The sequence below is a fragment of the Saccostrea cucullata genome, unplaced genomic scaffold (assembly GCF_032062105.1).
Source record: "Saccostrea cucullata isolate Sc308-1 unplaced genomic scaffold, CSIRO_AGI_Scuc_v1 ctg829, whole genome shotgun sequence".
Classification (NCBI taxonomy): Eukaryota; Metazoa; Mollusca; class Bivalvia; order Ostreida; family Ostreidae; genus Saccostrea; species Saccostrea cuccullata.
In genome coordinates, this window is record NW_026928409.1 from 19,250 (window position 1) to 46,772 (window position 27,523).

General features: G+C 33.2%; 4 protein-coding genes, 1 non-coding gene and 1 pseudogene across 5 annotated transcripts in view; 4 read left to right on the plus strand and 2 right to left on the minus strand.

Annotated features, from left to right (window-relative positions):
* Positions 1-12: 12 nt before the first annotated feature.
* On the plus strand, positions 13-6,118 carry LOC134277493 (pre-mRNA-splicing factor RBM22-like). The gene is made up of 9 exons (XM_062759820.1): positions 13-99; positions 938-991; positions 1,504-1,666; positions 1,953-2,053; positions 2,337-2,509; positions 2,799-2,999; positions 3,319-3,566; positions 3,750-3,908; positions 5,858-6,118. Exons 1-9 carry the CDS (start codon positions 46-48, stop codon positions 6,010-6,012), a joined length of 1,308 nt encoding a protein of 435 aa, XP_062615804.1. The 5' UTR covers positions 13-45; the 3' UTR covers positions 6,013-6,118.
* A 681-nt stretch (positions 6,119-6,799) lies between these two features.
* Trnaf-aaa (transfer RNA phenylalanine (anticodon AAA)) lies at positions 6,800-6,873 on the plus strand. Its single transcript has one exon. It is a non-coding gene; the product is annotated as a tRNA-Phe (tRNA).
* Positions 6,874-8,058: 1,185 nt separating this feature from the next.
* Positions 8,059-9,087, plus strand: LOC134277502 (cerebellin-4-like; annotated as a pseudogene).
* Positions 9,088-14,973: 5,886 nt separating this feature from the next.
* Positions 14,974-17,002, plus strand: LOC134277488 (uncharacterized). Its single transcript, XM_062759816.1, has 2 exons — positions 14,974-15,489; positions 16,590-17,002. Exons 1-2 carry the CDS (start codon positions 15,006-15,008, stop codon positions 17,000-17,002), a joined length of 897 nt encoding a protein of 298 aa, XP_062615800.1. The 5' UTR covers positions 14,974-15,005.
* A 3,722-nt stretch (positions 17,003-20,724) lies between these two features.
* On the minus strand, positions 20,725-24,130 carry LOC134277477 (hairy and enhancer of split-related protein HELT-like). Its single transcript, XM_062759807.1, has 4 exons — positions 23,342-24,130; positions 23,125-23,232; positions 22,012-22,108; positions 20,725-21,742 (listed from the first exon to the last, which is right to left on the minus strand). The coding sequence occupies exons 1-4, from the start codon at positions 23,366-23,368 to the stop codon at positions 21,270-21,272; spliced, it is 705 nt and encodes a 234-aa protein (XP_062615791.1). The 5' UTR covers positions 23,369-24,130; the 3' UTR covers positions 20,725-21,269.
* A 1,909-nt stretch (positions 24,131-26,039) lies between these two features.
* The window catches only part of LOC134277489 (uncharacterized), a 37,479-nt gene continuing 35,995 nt past the window's right edge, over positions 26,040-27,523 (minus strand). The window contains exons 28-30 of the mRNA XM_062759817.1: positions 27,350-27,446; positions 26,786-26,916; positions 26,040-26,150 (exon numbers count right to left, since the gene is read on the minus strand). Of these exons, the coding sequence (XP_062615801.1) occupies positions 26,040-26,150; positions 26,786-26,916; positions 27,350-27,446 (339 nt within the window). The remainder of the gene's footprint in view (positions 26,151-26,785; positions 26,917-27,349; positions 27,447-27,523) is intronic.

The following is a 27,523-nucleotide window of genomic DNA, read 5'->3' on the forward strand; positions in this document are numbered from 1 at the left end:
TTCCTCACTTTTTCTTTTTCTATAATTTTCCTTTCAAGATTTAAAATGGCGACTTCGAAAGGTGCAAACACGTACAATCGACAAAATTGGGAAGATGCGGTAATATTTGCCTTTATCAATCATTTATTTTCTTTGATCCTTTTTCTTTTTTGTGTAAACTATATATTTACTTCTAAATTAAAGTGTAAGAGGAAGGAACAATGATTTTGGGATACCTCTAGATGTAAGGAAAAATCACTTAGGCCCTAGTTCACTGTAGCTACGTAGCTTGAAAATTGAAATACCTACTTATTTTTATTTACCTATCTGAAGAAACTTTATTTAGAACTAGCTACTATTCAGCTACTAAAACCAATCTTTTTCTAAATAAGCATTTTTCTCAGGATGAGCAGAAAATCTCACTTCGATACAGTGATAATTTTCAACTGTCAGATCTTATTTGAAAAAAAATCATGAAAAAATTCACTCTTGAAGATGTGTCCTTCTCTGTGTAATTGCAGAAAAAGTTTCAAAATTTTGAGGCTAAACAGTTACTTCTAGAATCAATGAAATAAGTCAAGGTCAAAATTATATTGCATCTGTAAGGAAAACAGGATTCATCATGTTCATATTTCAGAATACTGGCTTATAAAACAATAATGATGAGAATTCATGAATATGCCAAATTTATGCAGTGATATGCTAAATTTTGACATCATTTTTAACGTAAGTAATATATCAAGAGATTGTGATATCAGTGTGTACTGCTAATTCATGAATATGCCAACAACTCCATATGCAGTGATATGCCCTAAATTTTGAACATGCCAATATTTATGCACACGTATAGTATATAGCTTAATCAAGAGATTGTGTAATATCTACTGAATATGATATCTTGTTAGATTAAAAGATGGCACATATAACTCTGTTAAAAATAAATGTATGTGTTTTGTAGGAATTTCCCATTTTATGTCAGACTTGCCTGGGAGATAATCCTTACATCAGGATGGTAAGTACCAGAAGATTCCATGTACCTTCAATTTGTATCCTTTATCATCTTCATGCTGTACATTGTGTCTGATCAGAATACTGTAAATTATGTATTATTCCTGAGAACTTTATTTTCATCATTAACATGAGACTATCTACTGACGAAAATTTAATTCTTGCATGTTATTGTGTATTCAAAGATTATAAAGCATAAATGTTTAATTCACAAAAATTAAGTCCAAATGACAATTTCATGAAAATAAGGTCTTTTGAATATTTGGTGATATACAGTACTGAAAGTACTCTTCAATGTTGAATTATAAGTACATGTAGAATCATTTGGTAATTGTAGTGTCAAGACAAAATAAAAATACAAACTTTCACCGTTTGTTTTTTTTAAAACTCATCAATCATTGTTTATGACACCTATGGCCTATGAACATAAACATGTTGTTGGGTTAGTGATAAACAGTTATAAACACAAATCATTATGTTTTTGGTTCACATCAATTTTCATTTCTTCTTTTACAGATGAAAGAGAAATATGGAAAAGAATGTAAAATCTGTGCCCGTCCTTTCACGGTATTTAGGTGGTGTCCTGGGGCACGTATGAGGTTTAAGAAGACAGAGGTGTGTCAGACCTGCTCTAAACTTAAGAATGTGTGTCAGACTTGTTTACTAGATCTAGAATATGGTGAGTGAACTTGTAAAAAGAAAAAAGAAATTTGTTTTCATAAGGTTGAATAAACCAGGTTAAAGTAATAGAATATTTGGTTATGTTCATAGCCTTTTCTCTTTTGGAAAGTAAATTAAGTAATAGAACATGTTCATAATTGAAAGTTTTCTTGCTTATACTGTCACATAGTCAAAACAAATCAAGTGCTTACAAATAGAAAAAGAACATTAGTACAACATGATTTTAATATTTTGAATGTAGTATATCCTCCTTTTTATTCACAACAATTGACTGTGATTTCCAGGGTTGCCCGTTCAAGTGCGAGATGCTGCTCTCAAAGTACAAGACAGTATGCCAAAGTCTGACGTCAACAAAGAATATTACACACAGAATATGGAGAGAGAAGTATGTAACAAAGTTCTGATCCTGATTACTATAGCAGGTCATCTCGTTCATAAAATACAAAACAATTACCTGTAAAGTGTATGTTGAATGTGGAGTCATTAACAATTTTTTTGTGCATGTATAGTAAAAGTTTATTACATTTATATTTCAATAACCACATTGTACTATCTCAAATTATCATATCTGTTAAAAGAAACACTCTATTGTTCACCTTTTTGTGGTGAATTCTCCCAAGTATGCACAGTAACAATTAACTGATGACCTCCCTGAAAACATTTTTTAGATTGCAAACAATGATGGGACAGCACCTGGTGGGGCATTAGGCAAGGCCATGGCTCCTAGTGATATGTTACTAAAATTAGCCAGGACCACCCCCTACTACAAGAGGAACCGCCCTCACATCTGTTCCTTCTGGGTCAAGGGAGAATGTAAGAGGGGAGAGGAATGTCCATACAGGTGAGGATCAGTCTTAAAAGCTGTATTGAATATTGTTTAAAGATTTTAAGTTTGGATAAAGATTGGATACTTTGTTTTCGGATTGAGTTTGCATAAAAAATGTGTTTATAGATATGTTTCAATATTTTACCCATCTATTTTAAGTTCACACTCTTAAGTCATAGAAATGTTTTTCATTAAATACAAAAGATGAAATTTCTTTCTTCTGATATGTTTGTTTTCAGTTTCACATATATAAGAGTAAGAAACTTGTAAGAATTTTTTTTTAATGATTTTTTTTTTTTTGCAGACATGAAAAGCCAACAGACCCTGATGATCCACTAGCAGATCAGAACATCAAGGACAGATTCTACGGCAGTAACGATCCAGTGGCTGACAAACTGTTACAGCGGTACACAGACATGCCTAAACTGACTCTGCCAGAGGATAAAACTATCACAACTCTATATATTGGAAATTTAGGGGAGAATATTGGGGAAAAGGAACTAAGGTGGGTCATTTTCGAAGTTTAAGAAAATAAAATTTTCAAATTTTTCTTTTAATTGACATTTAAGAAAATTAAATTTCCATCTCTTTGAGAAAAGATTCTGAGTTATGTAAAATTGTTTTAGAAACTAAAGTTGATGTTCAGATGGAAAAGATGGTATTTTATTGTTCAATCAATATCCATTTAGGCAACTTACAATTTTTTTTAGCTCTGACAGAAAAAAGAAAGTGTAGTATTGATCATTTAGGTATTGTATAAAGAGATAAAAATGAACTTTCAAATAATTATTGTGTGAAATATTTCTTTGATGATTTCATTACAGGGATCACTTTTACCAGTTTGGGGAGATCCGTATGATCAATGTGGTTGCAAAACAACAGTGTGCATTCGTTCAGTTTACAACAAGAACAGCAGCAGAGGCAGCAGCTGAGAAGTCCTTCAACAAACTAATCGTCGGCGGGCGGCGCCTGACCATCAAGTGGGGCCGATCTCAGGGACAACACATGGCATTAAAGAAAGACGGAGAGGAGGAGGATAAAGATCTGGAGCCTGTGCCTGGTCTACCTGGAGGTAAAACTGTCATGCATGTTTAATTCAGATAAATCAAATTTTGTTTGCAGGTAAATTGTTTTAGAGACAACATTACAACATTCAATATTTGCATAAGTTATAAGTTTAAATTACCTGATATGTGTTGAATATTCTATAACTTTTTTGTAAATTATTCATATCTTGCGTTATCTGATCTCACAGCATTGCCAGCACCACCTGAGGAGATTGCCAACAATTTCTTTAATCTCAGTAATCCACCTCCACCTATGGGCATGCCACTCAGACCCCCACCTCTCGGTCTACCACCCAGGGGACCTCCAATGATGCCCTATGGAATGGTGAGAGGGCCCCCTCCTCCAGGTATGTAATAATTGATTAATCATTTTGTTTGGCTGCTAGATTTTTAGCTCACCTCAACGAAGTTGGGGGAGCTTATGTAATACCCTCGGCGTCGGTGTCGGCGTCGGTGTCGGCGTCGGCGTCCCGGGTTAAGGTTAAGTTTTTTGGAGCAGTTTTCTTTTTAAGTACTTCTATGTCCTATATTGATTAGACATGCATGGAAGATGGTTCTAGTGTGTTTCATTGTACCAGTCAAAGTTTCAGATGCTGCAATTTTAGCAAAGGAATGACCAGGTTAATGTTTTTGGAGCAGGTTAACATTTTTGGTGCAGTTTTTGGTGTAGGTTTCATTTCCAAGTAGCTATAAGCCCTATGTTAACCAAACTTGCATGGATGATACATCTAAGGATGCATACTACCCGGCTTGCTTCGGATGCTGAATCTGACCTACTTTTTCAGGTTGAGTGAACAGGTTAAAGTTTTTTGGTGCAGGTTTCATTTCCAAGTATCTGTAAGTCCTATGTTGACCAAACTTGCATGGATGATACATCTAAGGATGGATACAACCAGGCTTGCTTCGGATGCTGAATCTGACCTACATTTTCCGGTTGAGTGAACAGGTTAAAGTTTTTGGTGCAGGTTTCATTTCCAAGTATCTGTAAGTCCTGTGTTGACCAAACTTGCATGGATGATACATCTAAGGATGGATACTACCAGGCTTGCTTCGGATGCTGAATCTGACCTACATTTTCCGGTTGAGTGAACAGGTTAAAGTTTTTGGTGCAGGTTTCATTTCCAAGTAACTATAAGCCCTATGTTGACCAAACTTGCATGGATGATACATCTAAGGATGCATACTACCATGCTTGCTTCGGATGCTGAATCTGACCTACATTTTCCGGTTGAGTGAACAGGTTAAAGTTTTTGGTGCAGGTTTCATTTCCAAGTAACTATAAGCCCTATGTTGACCAAACTTGCATGGATGATACATCTAAGGATGGATACTACCGGGCTTGCTTCAGATGCTGAATCTGACCTACATTTTCCAGTTGAGTGAACAGGTTAAAGTGTTTGGAGCAGGTTTCATTTGCAAGTAACTTTAAGCCCTATGTTGACCAAACTTGCATGGATGATAAATCTAAGGATGCACACTACCGGGCTTCGGATGCTGAATCTGACCTACATTTTCCAGTTGAGTGAACAAGTAAAAGTTTTTGGTGCAGGTTTCATTTCCAAGTAACTATGAGTTCTTTAATGACCAATCTTGCATGGATGATACATCTTAGGATGCATACTACCAGGCTTGCTTCGGATGCTGAATCTGACCTACATTTTGTGGATGAGTGAAAATGTTAATTTTTGATGTATGTTTCATTTCCAATTAACTATATCTTAGGATGCACACTAATGGACTTGCTTCGGAGGCTGAATTCGACATATATATTTTTCAGATAATAGACCAGGTTAAAGTTATGGTTGCAGGTCTATTACCAAAAAACTTTAAGGCTTTTATAACATTGTATAAACCAAACTTGCACAAATGTTGCATCAAGAGATGAAAACTCAAATTTGCTTTAGATGCTGAATTACATTTTCATGAAGAACTACTTTAAATTTTTTATGTTGGTCTACTTCAAAGTATCAGATCAAAATTGCTTAGATATTTTCATTTTTGGAATGTACATTTTTTGTTGGTTAATTGTGTGACTTTGCCTTATTTAAAGACAACATTCGTTGAGGTGAGCTCTGTAATCTCTGATTACCTATGTTTAATTGTTTTGAAATCATGAAAATTCTAATAAAAAAATTTTTTAAAAATCAATTTTGAAGAAAAACTAGTATTGTTTAAACATTTTATTTATGAGGACAAGATGTTTTTTTTATTGAATAGACCATGTTTTCTATTTAAAAGTCAATATTATCTGTACCTGTATGCGATTATATGTATGAATGATTTTTTTTATTTTCAGGTGTAAGACTTCCTCCCCCTCCGCCAGGGATGATGCCCCTTAGACCCCCTCCAGGTCCACCTAGAATGACCCCTGTGACCTCAGTAGCTGTCCATTACCCGTCACAGGACCCTACAAGGATGGGAGCCATACCTTCAGCAGGAAAGACAACCTGAGATTGGAAAGAATTTTAGATGGACCTAAAAAATTGTGTTTTATGGAAAGATTTATTGTAATAATGAAAATGGAAACATGAATCAAGAGACACTATAATAAAACTTTGTGAAAGTCAGCAAGACATGTATTAAAGAGTAGTGGAGGAGCTTGAGGCTTGTGTATGATTAATTTATAATATTGTTTCCATTATTATCAGAGATATATTTCATGCTTTTACTTAAACATGTGAACAAAAAGGAATAAATCATGACAATTCTTTAATTTTATCATGTTTATGACCCAATGTAAATCTGGGCAAAAAGTGTTTGTCTTATCGTTACATTTTGCCTTTAGCTCAGTTTGAGAGAAATTAATTTCCGGTATTCAAGGTATTTTTATAAAACCTCATATGCTGATACTTAAGAAATGAATTTGATTTTTGAGAAATCATGATGACATGAACTATAACGCTTCACTTCGGCATATTTCATGAACATGTAACCAAAAATGGTTACTTAAAACTTGAATTTTTTCAAATGGCAATTTCTCCTACATTTTAATCTGATTTCATTTTACTGTAATACACAAACTAAACCAGGGTGATAATACTTTTCATCAGTGTTTGGGGTCCAAATAGCGAATGTAATGGTTTGCCTTTCCTGTTACAGATTTGGTGCCGTTAACCACCCCTGGAATTGCAGGTGAAAGTCCTACCAGGGGCAATAAGAACTTGGGTTGTGTCTTCGAGGGCGAAGACCATTTAAGGAGGGAGGAATGTACCAGGTAATGGTTTGGGCCGTAGATATCGGCCTGGATAGCTCAGTTGGTAGAGCACCTGACTAAAGATACAGGGGTCCCGGGTTCGATTCCCGGTCCAGCCATGCATTTTCTCCTTTCCTGTTACACGAAGATATTGAACTGTGAACAATCTCAGAAAAACAGAAACCAAAACAAATATGTGAACCAGACATTAAAAACTGATCCCTGAAAGTTCCAAAGTTTGTAGGAGATCAGGTGCCTAGGAGTAGTAAACATTTCTTGTCAGCCGGTCACACCTTCCAAGGGCCTTAGGTATTTACCTGAGGTATGCATAGACAACTTTTTAATTTAAAACAATGGCCTAACAATTGGTATTGGTATGTCAAAATAAGACCCAACAACAGATCATTATAACAACTGTAGAAGATACAAAATTCTGATTAATTTATTGAAATACATGTACCTGAAATATTGACACAATATTTTGTCAATGGCCTGCCTCAGCTAAAAATGACGTACTCAGTAAAGGCTTTTGAGCATTGAAAAAAGACATAAATGCCATATGCAGCTGACTCAGAAATATTGCTAAGATCTGTCACATAAAAGGTGTAGAGTGTCAGGGTTCGACTCTTCCACTCGGCGAGCTTTGTTTTGACGCTGTTTACGGAGATAAAAGAAAACAAACACATGTATGCCATATATGGTTGTGTACGATATATATTATCGTTAAAGACAATGGTAATAAACAGTTTGCCAGTGGATTTCCTCTGAAAGTTTTAATGAGTGCGTTTCTGAAGAGGGGGTACTGAGTGTAATTCAGAGTTGGATACTATTATTATGTTATGTTATTATTATACTAATGGTTAAAATTTATTTCCGAAACAAGTGTCTGTGGTTTTTTCTTCAATCTACATAATCTTTTTTTCATACCTGTGTTCTTACTTTTACCTTGATTTTTTTTCTTAAACTTTACATGGTTTCATTTGTACTCTATCATATTGACTTGATCTCTCCCTTGAACTTCCACATAAATATTACGAAATAAGTGAATTATTTTGTTTTTTGAAAAATATACAAGAATAGGTTTGTAAATGTACTGGAAGTAAGTTGCTTTTCAAAAGTTTGAAAATTTAATGTAAAAACAAACACTCCTTGTTTATGACTTATCTTTACTGAAGATTCTTATCAGGCAGACAAGATCTGGCATTTTGCTTGTTCACGCAGCATTCAACAATATGTTTTATTCAGTGTTTGTTGGGTGTTTCTGTTGCGTTTTGTTACTGGTCGAAGTATCGAGTTCAGGAGCAATGGATGAAGGTGTTTCCGACTTCACCCTTCAAGAACTATTGAGAAAAATAAACGAGCAAGACCATAAAATTGCTACTTTAGAAACAATGGCGAAGAAAGACCGCAAAGAACTTACAACCAAAATATCGACCCTGGAAGCAAAGATAAGAAGATCGGACTCTAGACAAAGCAAATTGGAGAAAAGAGTATACCTTCCAAAAAAAGATTATCTCCGACTTAAAATTAAAAACATTGGCTGAAAATGTTGACACTTACTCAGAACTAAAGGGAGAGCATCGCAAGACTTCAACAGAAAAGAGTAAACAGAGTGCGATTATTCAAACCTTAAAGAAAAATGGTGATAACTCGAATTCAAGTGATGTTCGTGGAAGTCAGAAGGAGAGAAGATTCCTTAGCGGAACTGTCCCCTCAGGTAATGATTGACTGCTTATAAAACAGCGTATAATGCATATATAGGTTTTACTCTCTTATTTTATAATATCGATAATCTTTTATTTTCAGCGCATGTAGTAGCATTTTATGCGTATAGGAGCAAAAGTGAACCCCATCCTGGTCAACACCAAACCATGATATTTGAAACCGTCATAGCCAATGTCGGATCCTCGTATAATCAGCATAGTGGCATATATATTTACCGCTCCCACTAATGGCGTGTATGTGTTCAACTGGAACATATACAGCCAGTTTCATGGGTTTATCATCTCGGAACTGATGGTGAATTCTGTAAGAAAAGGTGGAAGACTCTCGGACAGTAGAAGTGTAAATGAGGACCAAAGTTCTAGCGGAACTGTGGTGGTGGAAATCAGTCAGGGTGATATTGTCTACATTAGGACACACCCGACAGCGACTGTTACAGGAAGCATTATCAGCGCTTTCGATTCATACCAATCATCATTTTCTGGGTGGATATTAGGGTGAAGAAAAAAAAAGACTTACGGAGCATAAGGCTTGGATACCGTAAATTTATTTGTATTCGAGTTGCAACTTTACTCATGGATATTATATATAATACATGTAATATAATTTTCACAACAACCATTTCTGTATGTAGAATGCTTTTGCAAAAATCAATACATGTAGGTGTAAGCGGCTCTCCATATTCATAAGATTAGTCAACGTCATGGTCCAGTATGGCCAAGTGCGGAATATAGGCTACCTGTTCAGTGCAATAGAAGTGAAAAGTTTGTGGTTCGAGTCTCGCATGGGGCGTTATTACTTTTTTTAATGCTAACAATCAATTCTTTTTTTCAGTTTCATTTTATTTACTGATTTTCTTTTTTTTTTTTTTAATTTTGAATTCATAAGATAAATTTTGGTTTAGTCGCTCTGAGAGCGAAATCAATCCCAGTCTTCTATTTTACTTAAACTGTGATGTACATGTACACTTATCATCTCTGCCTTTTATCTTATAAGTATTTATATTTTTTTTTTGAAGCATTACTATGTTATTGTAACTCCTAAGAAAAACTGTCATTAATTTTACAATCTGACAAGGTATTTCAACCTAAATGAAAATCAAAGTACTGTGAGTACTGAAAGACGGTGGCATGAATGATTTTGTTTGTTTAACGTCTCTTTCTAGTATAAGTTTTGAGCAGCGATGGATGTTTTCTTGCTAGCAATTACTGCGATATTACACGGGATATCAATCTGAATAAAGGGATGTCCCGCAGTGGAAGTCGAATCCGCGACGTAAGGATGAACTCCTTCAGGTACGTGACTTCAGAGCAAACCCGCAACGTCAAATGGCGACTGGCATTAAATAAGATAAAATGTTGTAAGGGGGGGGGCCCCATTTGTAAAATATACTAAGTATAGACATTGAACATATCTTCGTAGGTTTAGCCCCCCCCCCCCCACTTTCCACAGATACGTGACACGTCTTAGTATAGGTTAACAATGAGGAAAGTGGTGTTTTTTTGGTACTGAAGTTCGACCCCCCCCCCCCCCCAACGAATTAGGATTTCCATGTTTGGGAAAAGGACCCTTTTTTATTTGATTGTCAGGTTTTTTTGAAGGTACAATTTTTTTTTTTTACACATAGCCCCCCCCCCCCCCCCCATTTTCAATTTGCTTCCGACGCCAATGAATAAGATAAAATGTTGTAAAGAATTTGTAAAATGATATAGAAATTATGAAAGTTTATGTCATTTTTCAAAAACATGCACAGTCATGTATTTTTATTTATAAATTTATATTTTTGTACTAAAAAATAAAGTGTTATGGATAAATAAACAAATTGTAAGATTTTATATAATGTATTGTGTCGCCTTATGGCCCACGGCTGATAATGTCAAAGTGTCTAAAGCAGCGTCACGTTTCCTCTTTGCTAAAAACAAATTAGATATCTCCCACTTAAATTAAGGAATTTCACTGATGCACATAGTTGAGTTTCCCTTAATTCTTTAAATAACAGTAAGGAACCGATCTCGCGCACAAATGGAACCTTGTGAAGATTTATTTGTATTAAAGTTATGGAAAATATTTTTAGTATCATTCAACTAAACAGGCTTATTACTAGTAATTGGCTGTCAACATTGACAGCGTCTTTCGCTATTCCTATAGCTGTTTGCTATACCCGTGAATTTGAATAAAAAAGTGATTTCGCTAAGAAAACTCCCATTTCCCTTTGTACACTAAAGATGAAAAAACTGAACTGCTTTCCAGGGCGTAGAAACGTAATCGAACGTCGCCATTTTTCGTGTGTTGTGTTTACCAAAATTAAGCAAATGCCCTGACATTTTCCAATAGACGACACAATAGATAGTGAATAAAAATAGGATAATGATTACCAAAATCTTTTTGATTCTCTTATTTCGAAATAATACTCATGTATTATTTTTTTAATGGTTTTTTTTATCGTGTGTATGTACATTAAAGCATGTTAATGAAATATTATTTTTTGTCTATATTCTATTAAGAGAATTCAGATAAGTTAAATATGAAAAAAAAAATACTTGCTAAAAATTTCATCTCACGGCGCCCATTATTTTTCGAGAAAAACGCTTTGTCCACGATTTTAACGGACAACCCTCGTATACTGCTCGAAAAAAAAAGAGAGAAAGAAAAACGAAATAACAAAATATTTTTCTGCCTCTATTTTTCTGTCGTCTCAAGTCATGGTCGGAGTTTTACATATATGTAGCTCTCTCCAGAATGGGAGAGGAACGTACATTTTGGTCGTGGTTTGCGATGAAACTATTTCTCATACGTAATGTTAATATAATTAATACGTCATTAATCATTAATTAATTTATTAATTCATTATCAAGCCATTGCATGTGCAATACATAGCTTAGTGAACACACGCAGAAAACTGACCTAAATTCAGCCGAATAAAATCGTAAAATGCACATGTATTTAAGGACCCTTTTGTACACCTTTAAAGGGTAAATTTTATTAGAGGCACGATAGAGTTTCTAAATGGGAATGAATTTTTTTTTAGATATAGAATGGTAATAATAAATGACAAATTTTATGGCATAGTATATACCCCAAACAACCCTTTTATTAACTGATTAAGATGTCGTGATCTTTTTTTCTTCTTTCTTAAAATGCGTACACGTACATGTATTCATTTTCCTAATATAGCATCGTAAACAGATATTAGAAATTAATTCAAACATTAAACTACTTGAGTTTTATTATATGAAAATTCACAAAAAAGTATTAAGTTTAAGAAACAGCCGCGAGTGTTTTGTTTGGCAATTATAATTATTTGATCTCGGAGTTAGAAAGTGAAACAATTATCTACAAATAAAAAAAATTTCATCAAATATTCTGACAATAATTATAATTCTAAACTAACACAAATGTGTACGAAATTACTTTTTGCACATGTGAGAAAAAACGAAAAAATTATGTACGAATTGACTTGTGTACTTTGCATACGAATATGCGAGTCGGTTGGTGTACGAGTTAGTTGTAGTTCGGCGTATTTCAATGAATATTCATGAGGCGAGAAATATTAATGATGGCAAATATCAGGAATTAGGCTTTGTTTCCATCAACGAAATGTCTTTGAAATAACTTCAAAATATTTTTGAACTATGTACATTTCATTTTCAATCATCGAAACAATTCTACTTTCATTATTTCGACTCTGCAAGAATCGCCGCTAGGATCCCCGTGTGTTTACATGTTGTTTATTCATAAGCCCAGACCAGCAGCAATAGCCTGTGGCTATATATAGCCACCGTCTAAAAAGTCCTGTAGCGGTGTTTGTAAAATATGACCAGCTATGGTCAGCCAACCAAATCATGGGCAAAAACCATTTTAAAAATGTTCCGTTATCTAAGTATGTCTCATTCCAATCGTAAAAAAATGATTCCTGTAGACCACACGCCAAACACGCCCATCTTCTTTAAATATATACTAAGTAATAGATTTGAAGTAACAACCTATCGTGCAACGACACTTATCTACTTGAAAATAAAATGAAGAATTTTTCCTATAAATTTTTGACGAAATAAAACTTACATCGCCTGTTGTTTACCCATCCTACTCCCGGGGGCACGATTTGAATAAACTTACTTAAATCAATACTTACTTTAAAAGATGTATTCATATGAAACAGAATTTGTCCAAAATCTAGAACGTGAAAAGAAGAAACATTTGCTGTGGCCTTCAACTCGACATTTAGAAATATTGACAACGTATTGTCAATAAATAATGGTAATTTCCATTCTTTTTCGGTGCGATATATCCCGGTGAGCTTGAGATAAAAGATACCACATTTTACTTGATAAAGACATTAATGATAATTTAACATTAACAAGCTCTTTGATAAACATGATGACTTTAAGTTTTCGATAGTCAACTTCTCTTACATATGCAGCAATATACCTTCATCACCTGCATACAGAGTTTATATATCTCAGATGATTCGACACGCATGAGCAAGCTCTACGTATGAACAATTTCTAAAACGAGGTAAATTACTGATAAACAAGTTGATGAAGCAAGAATATCAGCAGTCTCGTTTAAAGTCATCATTTCGAAAGTTCTATGGTAGATACAATAACCTTGTCAGCGAATACAATTTTTCATTGAGTCAGATGATCACTGACGTTTTTCATACTTATTGTTAGTTCATTATTTATACACTGGATTGACAACGGAATTTTCTGTTATTTCCCGATCATGACAAGGAGCGCAAGTCTCGTGACCGGTCGGCAGGGGATGCTCACTCCTCCATGACAACTGATCCAACCTCTGATGTTTTGGAGGTCCGTGTTTGCTCTGCTCCTATTTCGTATTGTTTTATGGACTTTTGATTTTGAATACTATTCGTTAGCTAAATACATGTATGTTTCATTCATACTTGCTTTTGAAAAGCATCATGGCATTTCTGTTCTCGAGACGATGACTTATAAGGTTTTTTCTTATGAAATCCTGCGTAAATTTAATTGATGCCTTTTTTAATATAAATACTGAAACATTGTTACAACTCACGATGAAAATTTACTTACTTTGATTTTTTCTTCAAAGAGAGTTAGATTCGGGAACAAAAGAAAACAGAAAGAGTAATTTTTGCCACGATAAAAAAATTCACTCGTTATAACGAGTTATATAGTTATCTATGTACATATATATCGAGTCAGTATCTTGTCTAACGAGTTAGTATCTCGTTATAACGAGTTTAGCAATCGCGTTATAACCAGTTAATTATTTCGTTATAAACAAAAAAAGAAACACGCACGCTAACTCTCGATTCCCGCCTACATTTTGGAACCAATTAATTCAATATGAATAGCAATTTGGCCATAACATCTTTGTTTGATACAAAGAACAGTTCAATGGTAATTGATAAATCGTCCTAATACCAGCGCTTAACAGTAAATTATCCATTAATCCATCTCTTGAAAAAAGGGGGGTAGACGATATTTTCCATTGAAATCGGAGTTTCAAGCATCACCGTATTTTGAAATAGTCTTGGATATGATTATATGTTCCTTATATCTTTTCTTATGTTTTAGGCAAATAAATAAAACATAAATAATTCAATAAAATATAATGATTCAGTTGTAAATCGCTTTGAAATTGGTAGAAAATAAGCATTTTTATCGTTTTTTGTCAATAAACATATGTCCCCCCCTCCCCCCTCCCGTGTCACACAAAAAGCTTTGGTATGAATTTGTGAAATACCATTCCATATTACCTGTAATAAGGAATTTTTGTGACATGGGGGAGGGGGGGAAGATGTTTTAAAAATATTTTCCGTTTTCCATTGATTTCCATAGTGAAAAACACAAGTTTTACCAAAATTTTATAGTTATCTTTTAGTTTTCCCAAATAAGTAATGTTTTATGAAAATCCATATAAATACAATTATTAAAAATCATTCGAATATTTGAAAATTGACTTGGAGGTAGGCGGTAGAACAATACTATCGTTCGCAGTTCTTATCTCATTATAACGAATTAGGTATCTCGTAATAACGTATTAATTAGTATCTCGTAATAACAAGTACTTATCTCGTTATAACGAGTTAGTTATCTCTTTAACGAAATAATTATATCGTTATAACGAATAAGTAATTTTGTAATAACAAGTATCTTGTTATAACTAGAAAACAATCTCGCCGTAACGAGTTAGTTATCTCTCGTTTAAAAACACGAACCAAATTTAATTGTTGGAAAGTTGTTACAATCGACTCGGTTCTGTATACTTCCTATCACTTCTAAATGTATGTCTATTCGTTAGACCATCTCGATCTCCTTCTCGAACTTCCATAGAAAGATTACGGAACAATTAAATTATTTTGATTTTTGAAAAATATACAAGAATGGTTTTGTAAATGGAAGTAAGTTGCCTCTTTTCAAAGATTTGAAAATGTAATGTCTAACACTCCTTGTTTATGGCTTATCTTTACTGCGCTGCATATAAGATTCTTATCAGGCAGGTAAGATCTAGCATTTTGGTTGTCCACCTAACATTCAACAATATGTTTTATTCAGTGTTTATTGGTTGTTTCTGTTGTGTTTTCTTACTGGTCGAAATATCGTATTCAGAAACAACGGATGAAGGTGTTTCCGACTTAACCCTCCAAGAACTATTGAGAAAAATAAACGAGCAAGACCATAAAATTTCTACTTTAGAAGCAATGGCGAAGAAAGACCGCAAAGAACTTACAACCAAAATATCGAATCTGGAAGCAAAGATAAGAAGATCGGACTCTAGACAAAGTAAATTGGAGAAAAGAATAGACCGAATGAAAAAGATTATCTCAGACTTGAATTTTAAAACGGTGGCTGAAAATGTTGAAATTGACTCAATACCGAATGGAGACTATCGCAAGAATTCGACAGAAAAGACTAAACAGACTGCAATATATCAAACTCTTAAAGCCTATAGTGATTACTCAAATTCAAGTGATGTTCATAAAAGTCAAAGGAAGAGAATTCTCACCGGTTTTACTTTCCCCCAAAGTAATGACCGACTGCTTAAAAAACAGCTGCGTATGTAGCAATTTTTTTTACTTTTCAATTTTATAATCTCGGTTGTCAATTAATTTTCCTTTCAGCGCACGAAGTAGCATTTTATGCTTATATGAGCTCAGTTTAGCCAAATCCTGGCAAACACCTAATTATATTTGATACTATTATAACCAAAATTGGATCCTCGTATAATCACCATGATGGAGTATTTACAGCTCCAACAAATAGCATTTATGTGTTCAGTTGGAAGATATACAGACAGTTTCACGGAAGTATTTCGTCGGAACTGATGGCAAATTCCATCAGCAAGGGTGGAAGGCTTATAGATAGTCGAGATGTGAATGAGGACTACTGCTCCAGCGGAACTTTGGTGGTGGAAATAAGTCAAGGTGATATCGTCTATGTTAGGACAAACCGGACGTGGTCTCTTTCAGGAAGCATTAATAGCTATCCAGATTTATACCAATCGTCATTTTGTGGATGGCTCTTGAACTAACGGATATTATTCTAAACAAGAAGTTTTCTGAATCATATCATTTTGTATTTTTGTCAATGAAAGTTAGAATTCTATAAAAAGATTTACCATCATTTCAATATTGCCAATCAGTGAGTATATCCTCTAGAGACATTGAGAAATTACTGGATTAAAAAAGACACATTAAGACAACCTCTCCGACAATGTTAGCAATGTAATTGTGCTGCCAGGGCTTTATAACATTAGATGCCTAAATGTAGTCACTGACATCTGTCTTATAATAAACCAATTATACAGCATGTCTCCTTTGATTCACCACTACCATATGTAAATATACAGATCTTCATATTCCTTTATGGCACCTGATCCCAGCTCTGATGTTTTTAGAGGTCACTGTTTTCTCTGCTCTGAGTTGCATTGTTTCAGTGAATTTTTCAAATTTACACGCATGTGGCATTACCGTTGTGTTACCCGTTGTCACGTGTGTTGCTAAGGCTCAGGGTAATCGAACGGATTGTTAACTGCGTCTAAACCAATCAAATTTTAGTATTTAACATGAAAGTATAATAAAAACAAATGCATTAAATACACGTACATTTTTCTTTTCTAATTTTAGCACATAAGGTAGCATTTTATGCATACCTGAGCAAATTTGAGAAATCTCCTGGTGTGCACCATACGGTGATATTTGACACAGTCATCACCAACGTAGGCTCCTTCTATAATCATCATGACGGTATATTCACGACTCCAACAAACGGAGTCTATGTTTTCATTTGGAACCTTTACAGTTCATTTCATGATAAAGTCATGTCGGAACTAATGGTCAACTCTGCAAGCAAGGGCACTAGACTGTCAAGTGGTTATACCGTGAATGAGGACCATAGCTCCAGTGGTACTGTCGTGGTGGAAATCAGCCAGGGAGATGTGGTCTACATTAGGACACACTCCACATTTAGTCCCATAGGAGACATCGTCAGCTATGCAAATCTACATCAATCGTCATTCTGTGGATGTCGTTTGGTCTAATATTTTCCTTCAATAAATTTACGGTTTCAAAATCTTAAATTTCTACTTTGAGATATGTCGACGAAGTTTTATTAAGTTATTTTCATACCAATTATTAATGACCTTTGTTTTTATGCCCCTGTAATCTAAGATTCGCGGATATATCAATTTTTCCCTGTCAGTCTGTCTGCCTGTTTGCCCGAAAAAACTTAACCTTACCCTTCACTTTTGATTGGGTGGGGCTAAGGCTTTCATAATTTACAGGTGTATACCTTTCTTTGGGTACCTCCAAATTTGACCTCTTGATTTTGAGTTTTACCCACTTTTTAAAAACGTTAACATTGGTCATCACTTTGGATGAGCAGGCGCTTTGGCTTTCGTAGTATTTCACTGATGCATTCCTTGTGACAAGACTTTCCTTTGGATACTAACAACTTTGACCTTTCGACCGAGACAACAAAGCAACAAAATTTAATTTGAAATACATGTGTTTGATGTCAAGTAGTAATAATGGTTAAAGTTTCATCAAAATCAGCGATAATGCGCGGACAAAAACTTCTAAATGGTTATAGAGAATGGTCATTAGACCTTTAAAAAAAAGCAGAAAAAATATTTTACTCATCGGTAGTGTTATTTTTTTCTCATCGGTAATGTTATTAACATTACAAGTCGCTTTTAAAATCTACATTTGTTTTGAAGGGGTGGATGGAAAGGGGAGCATCAAATAGTTTTCAACACGGTTTGGTCCAATGCTGTCAAGAAGGTTCTCTCGAAAACAGAAACGTTTTCCTTTGATTTTTAGCATCTCCATTAGATTTATGTTTTTCTTAAATATTCAAATGAAGGTTTTCATTTTAACATCATTTATTTATTTTCAAAGGAGATACAGAATTTTAAATTCTTCATCATGTAAAAAAGGCTCGTACCTTGTTTTTATTTACAAATAGAAAATATATTTATAACAATTAAAACGGGATTCAGCAAATCTTATAAAACTGTCTGATCTTTTTTAGCATTAACTTCTTTATTGAAAAAATCTGCTTTGATCAAACATATATTTGTATATTTAACCTATGTATAAACAAAAGCATGGCACGGGCCTTGTTTAAACAACAAAGGCTTGAAGCTCTAAATGTGACTTGCATCTCGATATCTGAAATTCAAATTTTCGATAATCATAAAAATACCTTAATTAAGTATTTGTAAACATAAAAAATTGAAAAATAAACTTGAACATTTTCAGCTGAGACTGTGTCCATGTTCCTTTAAATTAAATTTTTCCTGTTCTGGATTTTTTTCAATATAAAATTTCAACAGACACGTTTATCTTTAAACGAATTTCCCTTCCTTTTGAGGATAAGATATTTGATTATATAATTCCCCTGGCATCCCTATTCATCAACCTCCTTCATCATTGACTAGATAATAGACACTTACATTATCTTCTACAATTGATCACATTAAGCATGATTCAAAATTTCAAGATGGTGCATTGACATATCACGCTAATTGTCGAAGGTCGTAGCGTCTTGAGGCTCATATGGATCATCTAGGTAAAGCAGGGCTATATGCAGGCTTCACAACACATGTTACTGTTTCTCGTCTTTATCGGCCTGGAGACAACAGGTTGTCTTAGATCAGTCAGAAGATACAGTGACGAGGTAACCGAATCATCCATCACAAATATCAGGGAATGATGTGTTGGTTTGTTATCTCACAGTTTTGAGCAATCTTCATATTCACAAGTTTTAAAGGGACTTGGACACAGTTTTGAAGTTAATATATTAGTTTTCGGTATAATATTATGAAGTACGTATATTTTGCTAAATAGCATTTCACACGGAAATATAAAAAAAGTTACTTTATCTGGAAATTGTTGGAACTACGAATTTGACAACGCGTTTGATTGATATTCATCCTTGCACTTTCACAAAGTAAATTTTATCCTTAGTACTTTTAAGAAAAGTAAAGATTTTGTTGTGTATTAATGAAACTATTCAACCTATGTATTCAAACTATAATCCAGAAAATTCAGAATAAAAATGTAAGAAAGCAAAAGCAATTCAAATGTATTGTCAGCACGAGCTCAATGATGTATGTGGGTTTTTTAATTATTGAGTTTAAAGTTTGCTTTCTGAAAGTGCAAGGATGTACGAGGGCTGTTCAATAAATAATGTCCTCGGTGCTCGGAAAGAAACTAAAAACGCTTTTCAATGATTTACTCTTAATGATTTCACTTAAATATTCTCCCTTAATTAAAACATATGCCCGAAACATTTTTATTCAATTTCTTATTGTTTTTAGAGCACATTTTTGGGTATGGCCCTTCGTATACTGGAATATGGCAGATCGTATGATTTCCTGGACTTGTTTCTTCTTTCTGACAGGTGATTTTTTATAATGTGAAAAATGAAACAAGTCAAAGGGTGAAAGATCTGGCGAATTTTGTTGGTTTGACAAAACCTTAACCTTCTGTTTATCCCCCAAAGTCCTTCTCTTCAGGGTGTGTGGTTTTGGACGCTGTCATGAAGAAATCTAATGTAGTGGATTCCTGATTCTGGGTCCTTCCTTTCATAAACCTTTCAATTTTTGGCAAAAAAAATTTGCTTTCTAGACTCCTCCAGAAAATGAACTGTCTCCCAAAATAAGAATTTGAACAACAAAACCACTAATATTTAAGAAAATGGCATGTAAAACTGTCTTTGTGCTCTTGCAATTCTTTGCTCTTCCCAGTCCATTGCTGTTTTTGTCAAGTGCATCTTATTGTTAATTTGTTTTGGGGATTTAAAGCAATAGATTCGAGTTTCGTTATCTGTTTGAATTTCAGACAAAGGTGGAAAACTACACAATTTCTGATTTTTAAAAATAATTGTTTATATTTTCTTACACGCTGAAGTTTTCACTCATTTTTCAAAAGGTAGGGTGACCATTGAGTACCAAGCTTTTTTTTAACTGTCAAATGTTTCTTTAAGACAATGTGAACTACTCCCAAAATGATGCATATCAAATTTGCTATTTGTTATAAAGTCAATCAAACATCATCAGTAGTAATTTGTTGAAATTTGGCTGTTGTAAGTCCTTTTCGCCAAAGAGGTACCCATTTTTGATGCCCATTATATAATTTTTGTTCATTGAAATCCACCTGCTCAGGTGTTTATAAAACAAAGATTGATTGCTGTAAATTTCACATATTTCAAGTGAATATTTCTTTTGGATTCTCAACAAGTTTTACAGCAGCTTAAATGAAGCATTTAATTTCACTCTACCTTACTGATTCCCTACCTTTCATTTTTAATGCAGTGTCTCGAATAGTCCTTGTTTCTAGGCTCTCACAATGAAAGTATGTGATGTAAAGTTGTCAAATAAACTGTTATCAATTCATTAAAAATTCAGTCATGAGAGAAAGTCAAGTTTAATGTCATATGATTTCTATGTTGTATGTCACAGAGTTCAGGACATTATTCATTGAACAGCCCTCGTATCAATCAAACGCGTCCCGAAATTCTTAGTTTCAATAATTTCCAGATTAAGTAAGTTATTTAGTATATTTCCTTGTGTGATGCTATAGCAACATATAAGTCATTATATTATACCAAAAACTTGAGAAAGAGCTAACTTCAAATCTGTGTCCAAGCACCTTTAAAAAAGGTTCATCTACTAAGTCAAATTAAATTTAGATCAGTGTTTAGAGTATAATTCTTCCTTGAGCAATATGCAAGTAAAAAAAGACAATATACAATAAATTATATAAGTTATATCGTTTAATTGGCAAATGTACATGTATGCCTTCTGAAAAATGAAAGCATTTATAAAGAAAGTATCGGGAAAGCAAAACATATAGTGTATATGATGCATGCGAAACATATCAAGTAATGGTTTTTGAAATCATGAGCCAATAACTTATTCCCAAATAAAGTATAAAATCGAAAATCTTAACTTATAAATTTCTAAACCAAGACAAGCTACTGACAAATGAAATGATGTTACAATGGTAGCAACAGATATTTCGCCAATATTTGCTAATATTTTTTTCGTTATTATATAAGACCTTAAAAAAGCTTGTTTGCCAAAACGAACTGCAGTTTAATCGAATATTGACCGAGTTTTTTTTAATTAAAAAAATTGTTTTGCTCTTATTTTTATATTGACTAACAGAATAGTACGTTTACCCGCTGAAATTTCAACAAAGAGCTCATGGAAAGGATGTAATTAAATTTCAAGAAGTAATTATTCCTCCAAGAGATGTCACATTCGAGATGTTACATGTTTTAAAAGGTTTTTGTATAGTTTATATATTTAGTGGATTTTTATGCAGGTTAAAATTATCAGTTCGAGCACACACTGCCTTATTTGGTGAGTATGCAACATGCAAAGGAAATGCTCCTGGCGTTTGACTTTCTTGGGAAGAAGCAGGGCATACAGTTTTTGGGTAAATATATGGTGAAAATCGTCTTGTCCCCGCAGAAAAGAATGATGTAAATCCCGTTGATGGGGTAGAGTTGCCCAAGTACATACTGCGCCTGGACTGTGTTGTAGTCATCAGACGTTGCAACAAGTCTCTGTAAGCTGCTCCACCAGCTACTGACGACTCCGGCCGGAAACGTGTCTGAAGGTAGGATACCAAACGAACACATCTGTCATCCGTTGCATTTAACCCTTCAACGTCTGTCATAAAGCGTTGAATCTCTCGAATGCAGTCGTTGTACCCCACTTGGTAATGATGCATGAAATCAGCCCAAATGTCCGAAGAAAACCATTCACCTATAAAACAAAAGAACCTCTTTGTTTTATCTAATAATTTGTAGAATTTCGTTTTTCAGCTGTGAAAATCGGCACTTAGAATACGGGCGAGGAAAATAACTTAAAAAAAGATCGATTTTATCTCGTTTCAAACATCACATTGTCCATTAAGAACCATGTTTGCCATATCCCGCGATAATAATTGGCACGTGAACGGCACATGCCGTGACATAAGTTACATGTGATTGCAGCACGTAATCTGACAGATGCCCGCCATTTTGAATACTCACTATTTTCGAAGCGTAGACCAATTTCTGTTGCTTGAATTGCACGCAAATAATCGACTGTCATTTCTAAGATTTCTGCTTTTTCGAGTTTCCCAGATGACTGTAAAAAAAGGGAACGTAAAGGTTAATCTTCTGTAAAAAAAAAAAATAATAATGTAATAAATTACAAGGAAATTTTTCTCTATTTTAGTTAACTATTTGTTTGTAAATACGATCAAAGTGCAAATGCAAATGCAAGAATCTATGGTATATCTTTCTCTTTGGTTTGGTATATATATTAATTTTCATATTACTAATATAAAATATTTTTGGGGTATATTCATCTCGAGTGTCAAATTGTAAAGAACGTCATATTACATATGCATAATTATATGCTATCTTATCAATCCAAAACAATATGACATTTCAAACTCTAGTAATCTTTAAATAAAAAAGAAGAAAGTAAAGAAGTACAGGAAATATGAATTTTAAGGCGAGAGCAAATTAAACTAACTTAATAAGACTACTTAAATTAAACACACGTCAAATTATTTCTTATACACACGATATTGTTATTTAAAAAACACTATGATTTAGAATAGTTTCGAAAAATAGAAAAGAAATGTGTAATCATTAATGAATTTTTTCTCTAGTTTTAACATTATTCTTTTTTTGAATATTTAAATTGCATCATGTAATTAGGATTACATTGGTTCACGTGGTATTATGTATGTTGACCTTTATCATTTTAATATATTTTACCCACATAGATTAGTCTTATTCAAAGTTTTGACGAGTTTTTAAGGATTATTATTTATGTTTTTAACATCACGTGCCTAGTGTATTTTGTTTCAAAATTAAACAAACCAATGTTAAGATTGAGATGCTTACAAACCTTTTTTAAAGTAGGAAAGAAATATCAAACAATAGATTTTAATAAATTGTTTTGAAACACGTTATCTTTCCAGGCTTGAAAACGCAATTTTTATATTCATGTTTGAAAACGGACCGCACTTAATCCGAGCTAAAACATTTTTTAAAAACATATATTATTTGAAAAATCTTGTATCTTGTAAAATAGCCAGGGTTATTTATGGTAGATGTAGTTATAACAGGATAGAGGATGACATAACTTACTTGTTTAGAAAAAGCTGCAGGGACCGCTTGGCTAAGTTCTGACAAACAGGAATTAATTCTGTCTCGACGTCTCTTTTCAATCACTTTATGTGAAGTCTGCTCTGGAACCTGAAAAAATCAAATAAAAATATTAAAAATAAATATCTAGAAAATAAAGAATATAACTCTGAAAAATATTTTCCCCTCTGATGTTTTGGAGAAAAATAATATTATTTACCAGTGTCTTTTTGCATAATTTTTCCATTGCTTAACTTCCTCTGTCACCTTTGGAAATAAAGTTGATTTTCTTTCTGTAAAATTCTGCGTAATGAGGATAAAGTGTAATCTCGAGATTTTGACGCAGTCACTACACCGAAAAGCAATCTTCTTTACTTCCGCGCTTTCTTAGAACACAGTTTGCCACGTTTGATGCACGTGCCGTATTTGAAGTCACTGGATTGTTCGGGGAGTCATTACCTCACGTGATTTTAGGGCAACAGCGGAATAGAGGGTCTAATGGTTGTTAGTATGCAACGGCACGTGCTGGGACTCCCCGCACGCGCGCGATTTTATAGCCGACGACTGTAGCGGCACGCGAGACAACGGAAATGCTCACGCGAGTCAACCTATGCGCTGAGTACCCCCGCCCGTGTTACGCGAGCTGGTGAAATGTATAATTATTTTGATAGCCTGGATCAATAATTATCAGTGTCGGTAACAGCTGAGAGAAAAGATACATTCATCTGATGACACGGTAGACAACATTTAAATTTTTTCGCAAGGTATTGAATAATATTTCAAATTGATTTAATGTTACATCGGCTCACACAATAACCGATTAAATTACGCTGAACAGATTTGTTGGTACTTAAGATCTGGCGAAACTGGCAAACGATAACAGTATTGAAGCTTTTAGATCAGAAAACTCATCAAATTTGTTATAAGAGACAATACATCAAATTATGGATGTGCACATATTTTCTTGAATCAAATGTCCATTTATTTAGTGGTATGGATTTTTAACGTAATACTCGAAAGACAGCAAAGAGTTAGATAATAAATGAAATTCCATATCCTTATATAAATTTTTTTTTTATAAAATGCTTAATACTTTATACACGGTAGTCTAAATTTTTTTCTCAATTACATTTAATTCACATTTACTCAAGTGTGTCGCATCTTCACCACACACTCTATAAACAACGAACACCTGCATGCTATGCCCTGTCAAATTCGTGTTCATTGTAAACATAGTTAGGTCTAAGGACAAAATTTTCTTGATGAGAAAATATGAAATATGACTGAATAAGTAAAAAAAATTGAAATCCTTTAAAAGGTTAAAACAAATTCTGCTTAGGAATAATTGTGTCGTCCGAGATTGAAACATTAAGATGTAAAGAGGGGAATTAAATGCGGCCTGGCCCCAAGACCATAAACTGAGAATAAGTCAAACTTTCATTCCACTATAACTTTCAAAATAATTTTGATGATGAGTCAAAATTTTCATCAAATGTTTGAAATTTTGAAATTACTTACAGTGTACGTGCAAATTATTACAGATTGTTAGAAATTATTGCAGATACAATAAAAAGAACTATAGATAATAAAAATCAAAATATTGACTTTAATCTGTTTTCAGTTTATGATCTTTGGACTTGGTTTCCCTAGGAAAGAAGGTTTTTGAATATCATCCCAACTTAAACATAAGAAAATTATAAATTTTTACTCTATACAAAAATAATTGCAGTTGAAAATTTTGACATTTTTTCAATGATTCAATTTCAGCATAAATTCATTACAAACCCTTGTACTGAATGAATGAATTTGTAAATGGTTTTTTTGATATCCATTTAATTTATTTTTCCATGTGAGGAAAATTTGCCTTACAAAAATCATAATGTGTTAAGGCAACCTGATCCTTAGGATCTGAAAATCAGTCGATGAATATTTGAAAATGCCTAAAAATATCTTTAAAATCCGTGAATTCTCTGAATGTGTCTTTACCCATGGTAATTCTTCAAACTTCATCTCAAAATTTAGTTGTCATATAGGGAAAATTAGTAAATCTCCAACAAATTTTCCGAAATTGCAAACAAAAACATCTGCCATGCATTTTTTAATTGAAAATTGATAAACAAATACATATTATGAAGAAAAATTACACGTATCCAGGCTTTTGAAGAAAATTATATGAATTTTATACTTGTACTGTACTTAAATGTATTCTTTTTTCTTGGTAATATTAATTGGCATCTAAGGTTAGATGAATGGAATTTTGTTTGTTTTTTTATTTTAATTACTTCAAATCACACCGAGACTTTAAAAGACGAAAAGAATTTAATATTAATCTTCATTTTGAGACTTTTTGAATTAAATCATGAACTAAAGAGTTATCCTTCCAAGTTATATCCTTCCAAGCTGAGGACCGGATTTCCTTGAAGAGGGATTCTTGTCAAATTCTGACTCATTAAAACACTCAAAGAAAAACTTTCATAAATGCCCATTTTCATGATATGTTAGGAAATTAAAATATTATATCCTCCCCTCCGACAACTGTGGACGATTAAAAAATATTTTCAAAGAAAAAATAGAAGATCCTTGTGATAATATTGGAATGAAAAATGATGAAAATAAAATTGAATAAAATGCTGTGCAATAGTGCGAAATATATCAAAATCAACATACATTGTACTTCCATTCACCGGGATTTCCTTCATTCTTATATCCGTAGATCATTAAAACAATCATCGATAAATCCAGAATAAAAATCATTCAAGATAACCAATAATTCAATTCTTCATGTGACAATTTTTATTAAACAAAGATAAGACAATGATATGCGCAGATGAGAAGTATATAGATGTTTTATAAATATTAATACAATTAAGTTCTTAGAACTTTTTCTGAATTGTCACTTATTCAAAGCACTCTTCATGTTACTCCTTTGGACAAACATTGACCATCTCACAAACAGTCGTTGGATCCAAAAGCTTTTGAATGATTTTGCCAACTATCACTGAGTATTCCTTCTTGACAAAAGTGGAACACTAAAACATCAAGAGAAAAAGATTAATATATAATTTTTCTAACGTAATATGGGGAAAAATAATTGCTACACATCATACATAATCTCTACTTCTCTTGCAATTGTTGAAAAAAGCATTTCTTGAACCGCACTCGAGGAAGAGGAGAGTTTAACAGCTAGGAGCAAACAATGAACTTTTTTCAAAGTTTTACGATAGATTAACAAAACTGTATTGTTGAAATATATAATAATAAAAGATATAATAATATTATAATAAATACAATAATTGTAATAATAATAAATCCCTTACGAAAGGGGTAACATCCTAGTATCTAGTCCAAATTTTTTTACCCTCTTTTTCTAGAACATTCTCTATTGGTTAATTATCATTGTGGATCTTTATATATGAAAAAAAATTAAAACAAAAATGTGCATTTTATATGGAGATTCTAACATAGTTTCTTTTCTTTAATGACTAATTTAATTCATAACACGATCATATATATATATATATATATATATATATATATATATATATATATATATATATATATATAATATATATCTCAATAATTAAAGATTGGGAGCGGGATACATGTATATATATTTACAATTGTACTATCTAACTTTATCAGTGTTTGGTATTAAGAAACTTACGTCATCTTTACCCAGTGAATCTACAAGAGTCTTTACGACTTTCTTGCACAAGTCGCATTTCTCATCGGATTGGTCACTTTTGGGGACCATTGACATCAGAGCTTCAGGTGTGTCTCCAACTATTTTAGTCACTATAATGCAAGAAAAAAAAATTTTCATATGTTATATTTCTCTTTTAACATTCTTTGTTGTTTTCTGATATATTTAAATTAACACTAATATACTATATATATATATATATAATATAAAAATTTCCGATTTCCATTTTCATTAAAGATTTGGTCGTCCATGATGTATAAAATCACGGTCTTTAATTTGTCATGAAAAATTGTGATATGGAGAGAACGATCATAGGCATTTATGCCTGCTGTTCAATCCATTTCTATGAATAAAATATACTTTAAACTAAAAATTGTGATAAGGGTTGAAAAAGCATACGTTTAATTCTAACTGGTTTATGGAACCATTTCATAATTTAAAATGTTACTTAAAATGATGAAGATGACACATTTCAGTACAAAAAAATAAATAAGCTATAAATTACCGGTTTGAACAAGTTCTTACCATTTTTGCAATCCTCTGGAACTATTTCTTTGCATAATTTCTTTGGTTCAAATCCGTTTTCTAACTCCTTGATGATCAAAGGCACCGTGTTCAAGCACTATAAGAGTTATTTGTGAAAATATTAATAATGATTATTTATCATGTCCGGATCTAATTTCCAAAAGGCACAAATAA

Excerpts from the sequence above, each read along its gene's own strand:
- LOC134277493 (XM_062759820.1), top strand. The coding sequence starts at position 46 with ATGGCGACTTCGAAAGGTGCAAACACGTACAATCGACAAAATTGGGAA. Across the intron at positions 2,510-2,798 it reads GGAGAGGAATGTCCATACAG|ACATGAAAAGCCAACAGACC; the intron begins GTGAGGATCAGT and ends TTTTTTTTGCAG. Across the intron at positions 3,567-3,749 it reads TGTGCCTGGTCTACCTGGAG|CATTGCCAGCACCACCTGAG; the intron begins GTAAAACTGTCA and ends CTGATCTCACAG.
- LOC134277488 (XM_062759816.1), top strand. The coding sequence starts at position 15,006 with ATGTTTTATTCAGTGTTTATTGGTTGTTTCTGTTGTGTTTTCTTACTG. Across the intron at positions 15,490-16,589 it reads CGGTTTTACTTTCCCCCAAA|CACATAAGGTAGCATTTTAT; the intron begins GTAATGACCGAC and ends TTCTAATTTTAG.
- LOC134277477 (XM_062759807.1), bottom strand. The coding sequence starts at position 23,368 with ATGGAAAAATTATGCAAAAAGACACTG. Across the intron at positions 23,233-23,341 it reads AATTATGCAAAAAGACACTG|GTTCCAGAGCAGACTTCACA; the intron begins GTAAATAATATT and ends TGATTTTTTCAG. Across the intron at positions 22,109-23,124 it reads CTGCAGCTTTTTCTAAACAA|TCATCTGGGAAACTCGAAAA; the intron begins GTAAGTTATGTC and ends CTTTTTTTACAG.